At 46.0% G+C, this 15,361-nt stretch overlaps 1 protein-coding gene across 2 annotated transcripts in view; it reads right to left on the reverse strand.

Moving 5' to 3' along the window:
* LOC126483961 (voltage-dependent calcium channel subunit alpha-2/delta-3) overlaps positions 1–15,361 on the reverse strand; it is an 832,874-nt gene that overhangs the window by 606,264 nt on the left and 211,249 nt on the right. For both annotated transcript variants that reach the window (XM_050107259.1, XM_050107258.1), the window contains exon 2: positions 7,266–7,347. In XM_050107259.1, coding sequence (XP_049963216.1) covers positions 7,266–7,347 — 82 coding nt within the window. The remainder of the gene's footprint in view (positions 1–7,265; positions 7,348–15,361) is intronic.

Genomic DNA, 15,361 nt, shown 5'->3' on the forward strand with positions numbered 1-15,361 from the left:
CAGAAACACACAGGAAAAAAAAAAATGTTTTGATTTGTTGCAACGTTTCGAAGCTGAGAGGGAGGCCTTCTTGTCCCGGATTGTGACAAGTGATGAAACCTGGGTTCACCATTTTGAGCCCGAGACAAAACGACGGTCGATGGAATGGCGCCATTCCCACTCCCCACAGAAGAAAAAATTCAAAGCAACTGCTGGGACTGTGAAGGTGTGATGCTCACTGATGTGATGCCAAGCTGCGGTACCATTAATTCAGAAGCATATGTCAACACATTAACAAAACTCAAGATGCGCTTCTGGCGACTTCGGCGCCACAGCAACCCAGGATATGTTATGCTGCAACATGATAACGCTCGGCCCCACACAAGTCTGACGACTGCTGAACACATCGTAAAACATGCTTGGACACTGTTACATCCATCCACCTACAGCCCTGGCATAGACCCCTCGAACTTCCACTCGTTTGGGCCATTAAAGTATGCAATTTATGAAAAGCATTTTGAGGACAATGAGGAGGTGATTCACAAAGTGAGGCAATGGCTCCGCCACCAGGACAAGGATTGGTACCGATAGGGCATATACGCATATGTTTCGCGCTGTAGGAAATCCATAGAACAGGATGGAGATTACATGGAAAAATAGGGTGTGTAGATAAAACACCATTCTTTCGTGTGTGTGTAATTTTCATTACGTTCAGTAAACAATTGTTGAAAAAAACAATGCGGTGGATTGCTGTATGTGCAACCCTCGTAGTTCTCTAACATAATGCAGGAAGTTATTCCAGAGTCGGGTTCCTGCTACTGAGAAGGACTTCGGGAAAGTGGTTGAACATTGGAGTGAGACAGAAAGGATTTTGCTCTGACGGAGACGAATGTTTCTGCCATGTTGTTAAGACAAGACCGTTAAGGTTGACGGGAGATATGAGGGACAGTGTTCATTGATAGGACAGTAGAGGAGACAGAGGGTATGGATTTATCTGCGGAGACAGAGGGTATGGATTTATCTGCACCTGTCTACACACAGCCACGATACCTGTGCATATGATGGTGAAATGTGATCAAGGAGTTGAACATCAAAGAAATAACGAACACAGGCATTCATAACAAGTTACAGACGCTGTAAGCTTTCCTGAAGAAGGCCTTCAATCGCTGTAATCAATAACTGGAAGTGTTTGTACAAGTTTCGTTTTAAGGTCAAGAGGGAAGAGCTTTTTATGTATTTGTAGGACATGGAGAGATGCTGATGCCTTCTTGCACATTACAGTTACGTGCTCATTCCAATTTAGACTTTGATATATTATTTCCCCTAGACTCTTTGCTGAAGGGGACAAGTTGATATTTGTCCCATTTGAGGTTAAACATGGTAGGGATTTTCCAGAATGAGATTTTCACTCTGCAGCGGAGTGTGCGCTGATATGAAACTTCCCGGCAGATTAAAACTGTGTGCCCGACCGAGACTCGAACTCGGGACCTTTGCCTTTCGCGATGGTAGAGCACTTGCCCGCGAAAGGCGAAGGTCCCGAGTTCGAGTCTCGGTCGGGCACACAGTTTTAATCTGCCGGGAAGTTTCATGGTAGGGATTCCCGATATTTCGGGCTAATGAGCCTAGAATGACCAACCGATGCCGCTTGGGCTTTGGATGGTTTGGGCTTTAACCCTATATCCTGCGCCCATTTTGATAACGTACACAGGTCGTACTGAGATTCTCAAAAGCTGTCTTCAGATTTATGGATTTTGCACTTAGATCAAACTGGAGGTTATCATCGTACATGTGGTATTTGCAGTAGGACAAGACTGAGACTGATCATTAACGTAGAATGAAAACAGTATAGGACCTAATACCGAATCCTGCGAAATACTTACTATTACCTACCTCCATTCTGACTATACGCTGCTGGACATGATGGATTGCTGGCGAGACTTCGGGTACGAGCTAAACCATTGCACTGCACTTGGCTAGAAATTTAGGTTGCTAAGCCTGACAAGCAAAATGTCGAGGTTGAAGGTGTTAAAGACCTTGCTGAAGTGTAAGAAGCACGTGACAGTCACCTATTCTACAGCCATGCAAGCTTCAGATCCTCTGTTATCTTTTTTAAGGCACATGTTGTGCTGTGATGTTTACAGAAGCCTCGCTGTTATTTGGCTAGTAGGTTGTTTGTAGTTAGGTCGTGGACTAAATATTTTAAGGACCTGGGCAATGCAGGAGGAATGTAAATAGGTCGGTAATCAGAGGTTCTGTGGTAGTGTCTTTTCAGGTAATGGCCTAACTAGTCTCTGTTTCCAGGTCTCAGGGAAAACACTTGTGGTTAAGGAGTCGTTGAAGATAACTGTTATAGTGGATCAATAATAAATTCCATCATTTGTACTGTAATGCCATCGTGTTCAGTAGATGCTGATCTGGTACACATAATGGTTTTTTTTTTTTGACAGTGTCGCAAGTGACATGCTTTAGACAAATTTTCGTGGCAACAGTCGTTTAGCCCCATGAAGTAACCAACGAGTCTCTATCGTTTGTGGTGCAGTTGTCGTTGTGGCTAATGTGAAGTACCAGTTCAGCTCATTGGCTGGGTAAATGGTATCAGCTGCATTTGCCTATACCGAGACCACGCAGGTTTTTCCACAAAGGACAGCTGGTCCATTTCTGTTGTGGGTTAACGTATGAATGTGCCAGAGTTTTGGGTTTCTCACAGCGTGATTGACTGTTCCACTTCTGGTTGCAAGTAATATGATTCTCAGGGATGGGGCACTGTTTGTATGCCCGATGTGCAGCGGCTCTGAGATTCATGAGCGGTTTTAGTTCTCCAGTTAACCAACATGCAGGTCTCCTTTTTACCCTTCCGCTCTTTAATGGGGTATATTTGTCACATAATTGAGTAAGTTTATTACTAAACCCGTGAAGCTTTTCGTTATGTACGAGAAAGACGTAGACGTCCCCCAAGCTTTTTTTTTTGGGCATCGGGTGCGAGTTCAGATAAATTAATGCGTTTGAAGTCTCAGTACGTGGCCAGTTGCGGTTTCTTTCTGCCACACTCTAGAGAGTACGTCATGAAAATTATACACTCCTGGAAATGGAAAAAAGAACACATTGACACCGGTGTGTCAGACCCACCATACTTGCTCCGGATACTGCGAGAGGGCTGTACAAGCAATGATCACACGCACGGCACAGCGGACACACCAGGAACCGCGGTGTTGGCCGTCGAATGGCGCTAGCTGCGCAGCATTTGTGCACCGCCGCCGTCAGTGTCAGCCAGTTTGCCGTGGCATACGGAGCTCCATCGCAGTCTTTAACACTGGTAGCATGCCGCGACAGCGTGGACGTGAACCGTATGTGCAGTTGACGGACTTTGAGCGAGGGCGTATAGTGGGCATGCGGGAGGCCGGGTGGACGTACCGCCGAATTGCTCAACACGTGGGGCGTGAGGTCTCCACAGTACATCGATGTTGTCGCCAGTGGTCGGCGGAAGGTGCACGTGCCCGTCAACCTGGGACCGGACCGCAGCGACGCACGGATGCACGCCAAGACCGTAGGATCCTACGCAGTGCCGTAGGGGACCGCACCGCCACTTCCCAGCAAATTAGGGACACTGTGGCTCCTGGGGTATCGGCGAGGACCATTCGCAACCGTCTCCATGAAGCTGGGCTACGGTCCCGCACACCGTTAGGCCGTCTTCCGCTCACGCCGTAACATCGTGCAGCCCGCCTCCAGTGGTGTCGCGACAGGCGTGAATGGAGGGACGAATGGAGACGTGTCGTCTTCAGCGATGAGAGTCGCTTCTGCCTTGGTGCCAATGATGGTCGTATGCGTGTTTGGCGCCGTGCAGGTGAGTGCCACAATCAGGACTGCATACGACCGAGGCACACAGGGCCAACGCCCGGCATCATGGTGTGGGGAGCGATCTCCTACACTGGCCGTACACCACTGGTGATCGTCGAGGGGACACGGTACATCAAAACCGTCATCGAACCCATCGTTCTACCATTCCTAGACCGGCAAGGGAACTTGCTGTTCCAACAGGACAATGCACGTCCGCGTGTATCCCGTGCCACCCAACGTGCTCTAGAAGGTGTAAGTCAACTACCCTGGCCAGCAAGATCTCCGGATCTGTCCCCCATTGAGCATGTTTGGGACTGGATGAAGCGTCATCTCACGCGGTCTGCACGTCCAGCACGAACGCTGGTCCAACTGAGGCGCCAGGTGGAAATGGCATGGCAAGCCGTTCCACAGGACTACATCCAGCATCTCTACGGTCGTCTCCATGGGAGAATAGCAGCCTGCATTGCTGCGAAAGGTGGATATACACTGTACTAGTGCCGACATTGTGCATGCTCTGTTGCCTGTGTCTATGTGCCTGTGGTTCTGTCAGTGTGATCATGTGATGTATCTGACCCCAGGAATGTGTCAATAAAGTTTCCCCTTCCTGGGACAATGAATTCACGGTGTTCTTATTTCAATTTCCAGGAGTGTATCATGGGCAGACATGTCACGTATAGATATTTGAGAAGTATGAATTGCTCTGTTTGGGGATTTCGTTGCAAATGTGTCTACAACTGTGTGACTACTGTTCGTACGATCCGTAGGAGCAAGCTGAAGTAGCGACACGTTTGAGGAAGAAAGCATCCGCTTAAATTTTACTCTTACGTCTCTCACGTCAATCAGCTTGAGAATTTAAGAACATGTTTCACGCTCGCCTATTGTGGTATTTCCTCTGTAGGAATTAACGTGAGTACTGAAAACAACGCTCGTGTGAAACCCAGCTCGCTCTATTTGTCCACCAGACTGGGAAAGCTGTAGATACCGGTGCTCAGGTCGATGTCTTTCTTGATTTCCACACTGCCGCCTAAAAGAAATACGGATGAACGGAATATCATGCCAGCTGTAGTACTGAATTGAGTTGTTCTTAACAAACAGAACATAGGATGTCATTCTCAACGGTGGGAAATCTTCAGATCGAAAACTTTTGTCTTGACCACTACTTTTCACTTCATACAGCGGATAACGCCAGGATTTCAATGAGGCTTCTCGCAGATGACGCTATTATATACAGCCAAGTCGTAACGCCAGGAAACTGTAGCGTAAAGCAGGAAGACCTGCAGAGGATTAAGGCTTGGGCAGGATTTGTCAACCGACCCTGAAGATAACGTGTTGCGCATAAACAGGCAGAAAGACACATTACAATATCGCATGATTACAGGAGCTAAGAGTATGCGTACAGAATGATTTCAAGTGTAATCACCACAAAAAAAACTAATCGCAGGCAAGGGAGGCACCAGGCAGACTTATCGGGAGAATGCTCGAAGTGTAGTCCATCCACATAGGATGTAGCTTGCAAAACCCTTCGAACCCATCGCTCGACCAAAGCTCGAGTATTGCTTGTGAGTCTGAGATCCATAACATATAGCACTGATTAGATTATGAATGACTGAAGTTTTCTTTTCAAATCGTTATTAGTAGAAAAAGCAACGTTGCAATCGTATTTCCTTCGAAGAATGCGTTGGATCTGATAAAGAGATTTTCTCTATTCCTTTCGTGGGGCCTATCTCTTATCAGATCCAACGCATTCTTCGAAAGAAATACGATTGCAATGTTGCTTTTTCTACCAATAACAATTTGAAAAAAAAAACTTCAATCATAATTTAGATTCTATGCGTTCCCCTTTAGAAAATTCTGGTGTCTACAAAATTGTCTGCGATACTTGCTCCTCTTACTATATAGGACAAACAGGACGTGCTTTCACTTCCAGATATAAAGGACACTTGCTAAGAAAAAAATGGCACTAGCCCCCAAAATTCGTATTTTGCCGACCATCTTCTAATTACAGGTCATTCACCTAAAGCCATCTGCGATAGCAACATTTTGCAACACCGAAAAGAAAGGGCGTAGACTAGATATTCGAGAAGAATTAGAGATTTTTCAAGCATTTTGCTCGAAATGATAGCCTCATCCTTAACGAACACCTACAGCTACGCAACAAAAATTTTTTCAGCGGTATAAAGCCGTTACTCGATATCTGATTTCGGGTCTCCTTGTGCAGGTTGCCGAAATGTTCTTTTCCTTCTAATGTAGTCCTATGTTTTTCAATTATCAAATGTTTCTTGGCTGCATTTCACGTCAATTTTTCTTTCTACAAGTTGTCATTCAGTCCGATCTACATTTTCATAATGATGTTTTCATGTTTTATCTTACTGTTATAAGCTTTGATGTAGACAAAATGTTATGTTGTATGCTACTATCAAACAAACATTGCTACCCATTATGTACCAGTTACTGTTTACTTATACTCATTTCTGCCTATATTTCAATGTGAAGTAGCCTAATTGTATGTACAGCTACTAGATGGCGCGCTCGTTGCGGTGCCGTGTTCACCTGGCCGTATTTGTTAACGCGGGCACTTCAGTCCGTTTTGCAACCTGCACCACGCAAGTAACGAGCAGCCCTTGGTGGCTCGCCATCACAGTTTTCCTTATCTTAAATAGTTTTGTGACTAATGCCCTTTTGGCATATTTATTATTTTATAAATGATATATAAGTACTGTCAATCTTTTACGACGATTCCATACTTGTACCCTATCATACATTATTAGTCATTATTCTGTGACCATGTTATAGAATATAGATCATTCTCTGTTTTAAATTCTGAAGAAGACACTCCTAGTAGTGTTTGTTAAAAACATAGTGACCGAGGGCTGTTTCTCTTTCAATTTTAACTATTCACGGTCTCTGAACGTGCAGCAATGTACAAAAAATTTGTCAACGAATATATTGGTTCCCCCTACGTTTATCTCCTGAAAAGACCTTGGGGGTAAAATCAGAGAGATCCGAGCTCGCAGGGAGGTTACCAAAAATCTTTCTTCCCGCAAATCAGGAAAGGGGTAAGTGACAGTTGTACAAAAAGTACCCTCCGCCACACACTGGGAAGTAGTTTACGAGCCGGCCGAAGTGGCCGTGCGGTTAAAGGCGCTGCAGTCTGGAACCGCAAGACCGCTACGGTCGCAGGTTCGAATCCTGCCTCGGGCATGGATGTTTGTGATGTCCTTAGGTTAGTTAGGTTTAACTAGTTCTAAGTTCTAGGGGACTAATGACCTCAGCAGTTGAGTCCCATAGTGCTCAGAGCCATTTTTTGAAGTTGTTTACGGAATACAGGCGTGGATGTAAGTATTTTGGGAACAGTCTCTTTGTGACTATTGTAAATATCGGCTGAGGTGCAAATACTGCTGACTCTTACAAAACTTGCCAGTAGCAGGATCATACATTAGAGTTCTACTCACATCCTGGATCTCCTGGCGGCGCGACACGTAGCTGCCCACCTCCCACAGCTCGGCGCCCAGCTTGTCGGCCAGGGACTTGAACCTGCAACACGAGAAGCACGTATACGGTTAGCATTGCAATAGGCACCACGAAGCAAGCTACACGTGGCGAGGCTACACACAGCGACGGCCGAGGGCCGAGCTGCCGGCACTGCCGGCGACCGTGGCCTATACGGCTGTGCGGATCACCCTACAAGTACAGGGTTATTACAAATGATTGAAGCGATTTCACAGCTCTACAATAACTTTATTATTTGAGATATTTTCACAATGCTTTGCACACACATACAAAAACTCAAAAAGTTTTTTTTAGGCATTCAGAAATGTTCGATATGTCCCCATTTAGTGATTCGGCAGACATCAAGCCGATAATCAAGTTCCTCCCACACTCGGCGCAGCATGTCCCCATCAATGAGTTCGAAAGCATCGTTGATGTGAGCTCGCAGTTCTGGCACGTTTCTTGGTAGAGGAGGTTTAAACACTGAATCTTCCACATAACCCCACAGAAAGAAATCGCATGGGGTTAAGTCGGGAGAGCGTGGAGGCCATGACACGAATTGCTGATCATGATCTCCACCACGACCGATCCATCGGTTTTCCAATCTCCTGTTTAAGAAATGCCGAACATCATGATGGAAGTGCGGTGGAGCACCATCCTGTTGAATGATGAAGTCGGCGCTGTCGGTCTCCAGTTGTGGCATGAGCCAATTTTCCAGCATGTCCAGATACACGTGTCCTGTAACGTTTTTTTCGCAGAAGAAAAAGGGGCCATAAACTTTAAACCGTGAGATTGCACAAAACACGTTAACTTTTGGTGAATTGCGAATTTGTTGCACGAATGCGTGAGGATTCTCTACCGCCCAGATTCGCACATTGTGTCTGTTCACTTCACCATTAAGAAAAAATGTTGCTCCATCACTGAAAACAAGTTTCGCACTGAACGCATCCTCTTCCATGAGCTGTTGCAACCGCGCCGAAAGCGTTTGACTGTCATAGGGTGTCAGGGCTTGTAGCAATTGTAAACGGTAAGGCTTCTGCTTTAGCCTTTTCCGTAAGATTTTTCCAAACCGTCGGCTGTGGTACGTTTAGCTCCCTGCTTGCTTTATTCGTCGACTTCCGCGGGCTACGCGTGAAACTTGCCCGCACGCGTTCGACCGTTTCTTCGCTCACTGCAGGCCGACCCGTTGATTTACCCTTACAGAGGCATCCAGAAGCTTTAAACTACGCATACCATCGCCGAATGGAGTTAGCAGTTGGTGGATCTCTGTTGAACTTCGTCCTGAAGTGTCGTTGCACTGTTACGACTGACTGATGTGAGTGCATTTCAAGCACGACATACGCTTTCTCGGCTCCTGTCGCCATTTTGTCTCACTGCGCTCTCGAGCGCTCTGGCGGCAGAAACCTGAAGTGCGGCTTCAGCCGAACAAAACTTTATGAGTTTTTCTACGTATCTGTAGTGTGTCGTGACCATATGTCAATCAATGGAGCTACAGTGAATTTATGAAATCGCTTCAATCATTTGTAGTAGCCCTGTATACCTGCCTGTTGCTCTGATCATCAGGAGGACACATATCTAAAAACATGGGTGAAATTTCGATTTTCGCTGAAACGTCGCCTGCTAAAAGTAAAGAGAATTTGCAAAAAAAAATCATTTTGCATTCTTTTGTTTCCCCAGAGGTTTAGTCAATAATTAAAGCCAAAGTTCTTTGTTCACTGAAGCAGCTGCCTGCGGCCGTGAACAGGCAGTGGCGCGCATATGTCGGAAGAGCCAGGAGCGGAGCTCACGCAGGCTGAGAGGGAAAGCGTGGAGCCGCCGGCCAAGACCAGAGCAAGGTGTTATCCTCTTTCAATGGGTTCACAACTGAACTTCTTCTGCATACCGCAGTCAGGGTGCTTCGTTGAGACGAATAATGTGATAATCTTACGCAAGCATCAGTTACTTTTCTCTTCTTCTGAAAGAAGCGATAGCATGGTTAATGTTTCCAGAATGAGATTTTCACTCTGCAGCGGAGTGTGCGCTGATATGAAACTTCCTGGCAGATTAAAACTGTGTGCCCGACCGAGACTCGAACTCGGGACCTTTGCCTTTCGCGTGCTTCGGTAGCTCAGTTGATAGAGCACTTGCCCGCGAAAGGCAAAGGTCCCGAGTTCGAGTCGCGGTCGGGCACACAGTTTTAATCTGCCAGGAAGTTTCATATCAGCGCACGCTCCGCTGCAGAGTGAAAATCTCATTCTGGAAACATCGCCCAGTCTGTGGCTAAGCCATGTCTCCGCAATATCCTTTCTTTCAGGAGTGCTAGTTCTGCAAGGTTCGCAGGAGAGCTTCTGTAAAGTCTTGAAGGTAGGAGACGAGGTACTGGCAGAAGTAAAGCTGTGAGTACCGGGCGTGAGTCGTGCTTCGGTAGCTCAGTTGGTAGAGCACTTGCCCGCGAAAGGCAAAGGTCCCGAGTTCGAGTCTCGGTCGGGCACACAGTTTTAATCTGCCAGGAAGTTTCATGGTTAATGTTGATTTGCACGAACATGGCCCTCTTGTGCCCAGCGGGGCTATAGCCGAATCTCATCTGCACAACCCTCTTAGGTCACCAGCTGGAAGTTCCTCGGCCTCCAGTTGGTCACTCCTGGAAATTTCGACGCAAAGCCTTGGTCACACCAGATCCTGGTCTCTGATGCTGCCCACAGCAGCCCTATCGACTTTCCACGACGACGACATCGCGTCTCCATTGCCGAGCGTCTACTAAGGAGACTGCCTACACTACGCTTGTCCATCCTCTTTTAGTATACTGCTGCGCAGTGCGGGATCCTTACCAGATAGGACTGACGGAGTACAACGAAAAAGTTCAAAGAAAGGCAGCACGTTTTGTACTATCGCGAAATATGGGAGAGAGTGTCACAGAAATGATACAGGATTTGGGCTGGACATCATTAAAAGAAAGGCGTTTTTCGTTGCGACAGAATCTTCTCACGAAATTCCAGTCACCAACTTTCTCCTCCGAATGCGAAAATATTTTGTTGACACCGACCTACATAGGGAGCAACGATCACCAAGATAAAATAAGGGAAATCAGAGCTCTTATGGAAAGATATAAGTGTTCATTCTTTCCGCGCGCTATACGAGATTGTAATAAAAGAGAATTGTGAAGGTGGTTCGATGAACCCTCTGCCAGGCACTTAAATGTAATTTTCAGAGTAGATGTAGATGAGTGCTGCGGCCAGGACAATCTTCCCAGACGACAACACTGCATATCTCTCTATTCACGGTCGCTCCCACCAGTTTTCCTCCAAGCCAAACTCATCTGTAGTGGCTGCATCAGAGCCAACTGCTTCAGCCAGTGCTCCCTGGGTCTAGGCCTGCGCCATCATTTCTCACCCGTCCCAGGGACTATCTCCCCAAGTCCAGGCCACCTTCTCCCTTCGAACACAACATCTTCTTCGAGATAGTTACGCCATCCATCCCACCGGAGGGAGGAGAAGGGGGGAGGAATGTTGTGTCCCCTCGTTATTGCCTGCAACACAGACACCAACCATAAAAGTCACGTGTCACTGTTGTTGTTGTTGTCTTCAGTCCTGAGACTGGTTTGATGCAGCTCTCCATGCTACTCTATCCTGTGCAAGCTTCTTCATCTCCCAGTACCTACTGCAACCTACATCCTTCTGAATATGCTTAGTGTATTCATCTCTTGGTCTCCCTCTACGATTTTTACCCTCCACGCTGCCCTCCAATGCAAATTTGTGATCCCTTGATGCCTCAGAACATGTCCTACCAACCAGTCCCTTCTTCTTGTCAAGCTGTGCCACAAACTCCTCTTCTCCCCAATTGTATTCAATACCTCCTCATTAGTTGTGTGATCTACCCATCTAATCTTCAGCATTCTTCTGTAGCACAACATTTCGAAAGCTTCTATTCTCTTCTTGTCTAAACTATTTATCGTCTATGTTTGACTTCCGTACATGGCTACACTCCATTCAAATACTTTCAGAAACGTCTTCCTGACACTTAAATCTATACTCGATGTTAACAAATTTCTCTTCTTCAGAAACGCTTTCCTTGCCATTGCCAGTCTACATTTTATATCCACATCATCAGTTATTTTGCTCCCCAAATAGCAAAACTCCTTTACTACTTTAAGTATCTCATTTCCTAATCTGATTCCCTCAGCATCACCCGACTTAATTCGACTACATTCCATTATCCTCGTTTTGCTTTTGTTGATCCTCCTTTCAGGACACTATCCATTCCGTTCAACTGCTCTTCCAAGTCCTTTGCTGTCTCTGACAGAATTACAATGTCATCGGTGAACTTCAACATTTTTATTTCTTCTCCATGGACTTTAATACCTACTCCGAATTTTTCTTTTGTTTCCTTTACTGCTTGCTCAATAACAGATTGAATAAGATCGGGGACAGGCTACAACCCTGTCTCACTCCCTTCCAAACTGCTGCTTCCCTTTCATGCCCCTCGACTCTTATAACTGCCATCTGGTTTCTGTACAAATTGTAAATAGCCTTTCGCTCCCTGTATTTTACCCCTGCCACCTTTAGAATTTGAAAGAGAGTATTCCAGTCAACATTGTCAAAAGCTTTCTCTAAGTCTACAAATGCTAGAAATGTAGGTTTGGCTTTCCTTAATCCATTTTCTAAGATAAGTCATAGGGTCAGTATTGCCTCACGTGTTCCAACATTTCTGCGGAATCCAAATTGATCCTCGCCCCAACTCCAGCCCAGTAAAGGCACCTTCTCTAGAGATAAGACAAGCACTGCCCACATCAGCAGACAAACGCCGAGTTGTTAACGGTTGAACTTCCAGCAGCCACCACTGTACTGTGCGGCGCCAACCTCGCAACAGACGATTAAAACATGGCCACAAACAGAGCTGTCACTGAAGCTCTATCTGCAAGTCACATGCATCTGCCCGACTGCTCAGCACCCAGTAAATACTACAGGCTCACGCTGACTGTGCCTAAAAGCTCATCAGTTGGAGTTCATATCGCCAGTCCAATGATAGGGTTTCACTACAGCTTCCAGAGAGCTATCACCTCGCTGGACCTCGTCTCGCCCAACCTCGACCTACCACGTCGCTGCCTTTCAGCTGGGTGCTTCCCTGGACTGTCTTCAGTCTGTCCTCGCGCAGACTACCGTTCTCGGCTGACCACTGTAATGAGACGCGAAATTAAAGCCTCACCCATCCACAAGGATCAGCTCAGTTTGCTGGTAAATATAAGTTATGTATTTTTGTTTTGCATGTTTCACGTATGGAGAGAGCAGCGCAACTCGCGGAAACAGCATCTTCACTGCTGGAATCAGAAAGAAAATTGCTGGCCACTAGACGTCGCGGGTCAACGGTCAAAGAGCAGCAGAAGATCCTGTGACCGGGTTGTTGCGTCGAACCTCCAACATTCAAATAAATAAAAATTTGTAATTTTCCATTGTAATGACGTCACAGAATGTTTAGCTCATGTTGTATATGTTGTATTTTGTTCGGTTCTGTTTTGTCGAGTCTGATGTTCACATCTGTATGTAGCATATACGAAGACAATAAAACACTGTATGCTCTAAAGCTTAAATACGTGTTCGAGAATTATTTATGAAGAGTTATATTGAGGACGAATTATTACTGAATTTTTCCAAGATATTAATTTTCAGAAGGGTTTGATTTCGATTTTTTTAATCTTAAAGGTTTTACAGTCTGATTTTAATTTGGGAAAAATAAGATAACTTGCAAAAATATAATTTCCAAGAAGAAACAAACGACATCTACATTTCAAAAGTTTGCGCATACCAGTTGGACTGAGTGACGTAATTTTTGCACAAACGACTCAACTGAAGGTGTTTTTCAATCACAGTTTCATTCAAGAATCTTTTATAGAAACTTTAAAAGAATTTAAATAATTTTTGAAGTGTTTTGTAAACGACGTAGGTGACGAAGTCTGCGCATGGTCATATTTCAAACAAAAACCATTGAGCCATACGCGTCGTTACAATACACCACAGCCCAACGGACTTTATTTGTGTAAGAACAAATGGTTCGTATGGCTCTGAGCACTATGCGGCTTAACTTCTGAGGTCATCAGTCACCTAGAACTTAGAACTAACTAAACCTAACTAACCTAAGGACATCACACACATCCATGCCCGAGGCAGGATTCGAACCTGCGACCGTAGCGGTCTCTCGGCCCCAGACTGTAGCGCCCAGAACCGCACGGCCACTCCGGGCGGCTGTGTAAGAACATTCCTGCGTAACGTAAGTGATTAACTTTCGCGTGAGCCAAGTAGTGTGGACTGACGTATCAAGGAAGCTGTCTAACTCTATTCTGTTCCTTAGACTTAATACAGATACAGTTGTTCTTTGCTACGTGCCCCCTTCAGTCGTAGCGCATTGTTCCGTTCTGTCACGAACACTATAATGTGTAATAAGTCATTCGGTTGACAACTGTAAAATGTTGATGGTTGGAGCTTTCTGCCAAATTAAAACGTTGTGCTGGACCGCAACTTGTACCTGGATCTTTGCCTTCTGTTGAAAGTGAAAAAAATGGTTCAAATGGCTCTGAGCACTATGGGACTCAACATCTTAGGTCATAAGTCCCCTAGAACTTAGAACTACATAAACCTAACTAACCTAAGGACATCACACATACCCATGCCCGAGGCAGGATTCGAACCTGCGACCGTAGCAGTCCCGCGTTTCCGGACTGCAGCACCAGAACCGCACGGCTACCGCGGCCGGCTGTTGAAAGTGAAGTTTGGATGGTAACAGATGAGGTACTGCAGAAAGTAAAGCTATGAGACTGGTTCGTGAGTCTTGCTTGGGTAGCAATCTATAGGGCACTTGTCCGTGAAAGGCAAACATCTCAGGTTCGAGCCCCAGTCCGGCATACGGTTTTAATCTGTCAGGAAGTTTCAGCCTACACGGACTGTTTCTGCCACTTCTTACACATCCGTCAAGGCCTCTTTCGTGACGTGATGCGCGGAGAGCGATGTGTGATCGAACGTACCAATGAATGGCCTCTTCTTGGCTCTTTTAGATGGACCCTGCATCGGATGTATCTGAAAGCTACTTGAAGAAAATCCCATCGACGCTTTGCTACTGAATTGGTTGGTTGTTTTGGGGGAAGAGACCAAACAGCGAGGTCATCGGTCTCATCGGATTAGGGAAGGATGGGGAAGGAAGTCGGCCGTGCCCTTTGAAAGGAACCATCCCAGCATTGGCCTGGAGCGATTTAGGGAAATCACGGAAAACCTAAATCAGGATGGCCGGACGCGGGATTGAACCGTCGTCCTCCCGAATACGAGTCCAGTGTGCTACCACTGCGCCACCTCGCTCGGTGCTACTGAATTACGGTACGCAACGTCAATGCCAAAACGGCGATACTGCCACGATGAAAATGGCGATTTCAGAAGTCCCAGTAAAAGTGAGCCTTCAAATTCTGGAATTAGAAACACTCTGCCACCGTACATCTACATGGTTACTCTGCAATTCACACTTAAGTGCCTGGCAGAGGGTTCATCGAACCATTTTCATACTACTTCTCTACCATTCCACTCTCGAATGGTAGAGGATAAGGGAACACCTAAATCTTTCCGTTCGAGCTCTGATTTCTCTTATTTTATTACGATTATCATTTCTCCCAAGGCAGGTGGGTGTCAACAAAAGATTTTGCCATTCGGAAGATCCTGCTGCCTACTGTGTGCGAGTTCTGATCCAAAATTGCCGCATATCCTAGCACCCAGCAGAATACCACTTCCTTTCCTACGCATTTCAGACGAAGGCAGACAAACGAGTGTATCGCCGATTGACGGTAACGGACGTGTTTCTCTCTCTCTGCGCAACTTTAAGTGAGTCGGGACAACTACTGTCGAGTTCATCCGTCCGAAAAATTAAAAAAAACACGCTGATTTAACGACTGTAGAATAAGAGGGCAACTGTTTCCTCCCAGTTAGTCCATGACAAACAAGAAGCATAGGGTAGCATCGTCCGACAACTTCGGCACAAACTCCGTGGTCACACCTAGAGGGCGGTGTGATGCTAGCCGAGCGTCGTGTCATCCTCTATCGCATTTGCT

The sequence above is a fragment of the Schistocerca serialis genome, chromosome 6 (genome assembly GCF_023864345.2).
Source record: "Schistocerca serialis cubense isolate TAMUIC-IGC-003099 chromosome 6, iqSchSeri2.2, whole genome shotgun sequence".
Lineage (NCBI taxonomy): Eukaryota > Metazoa > Arthropoda > Insecta > Orthoptera > Acrididae > Schistocerca > Schistocerca serialis.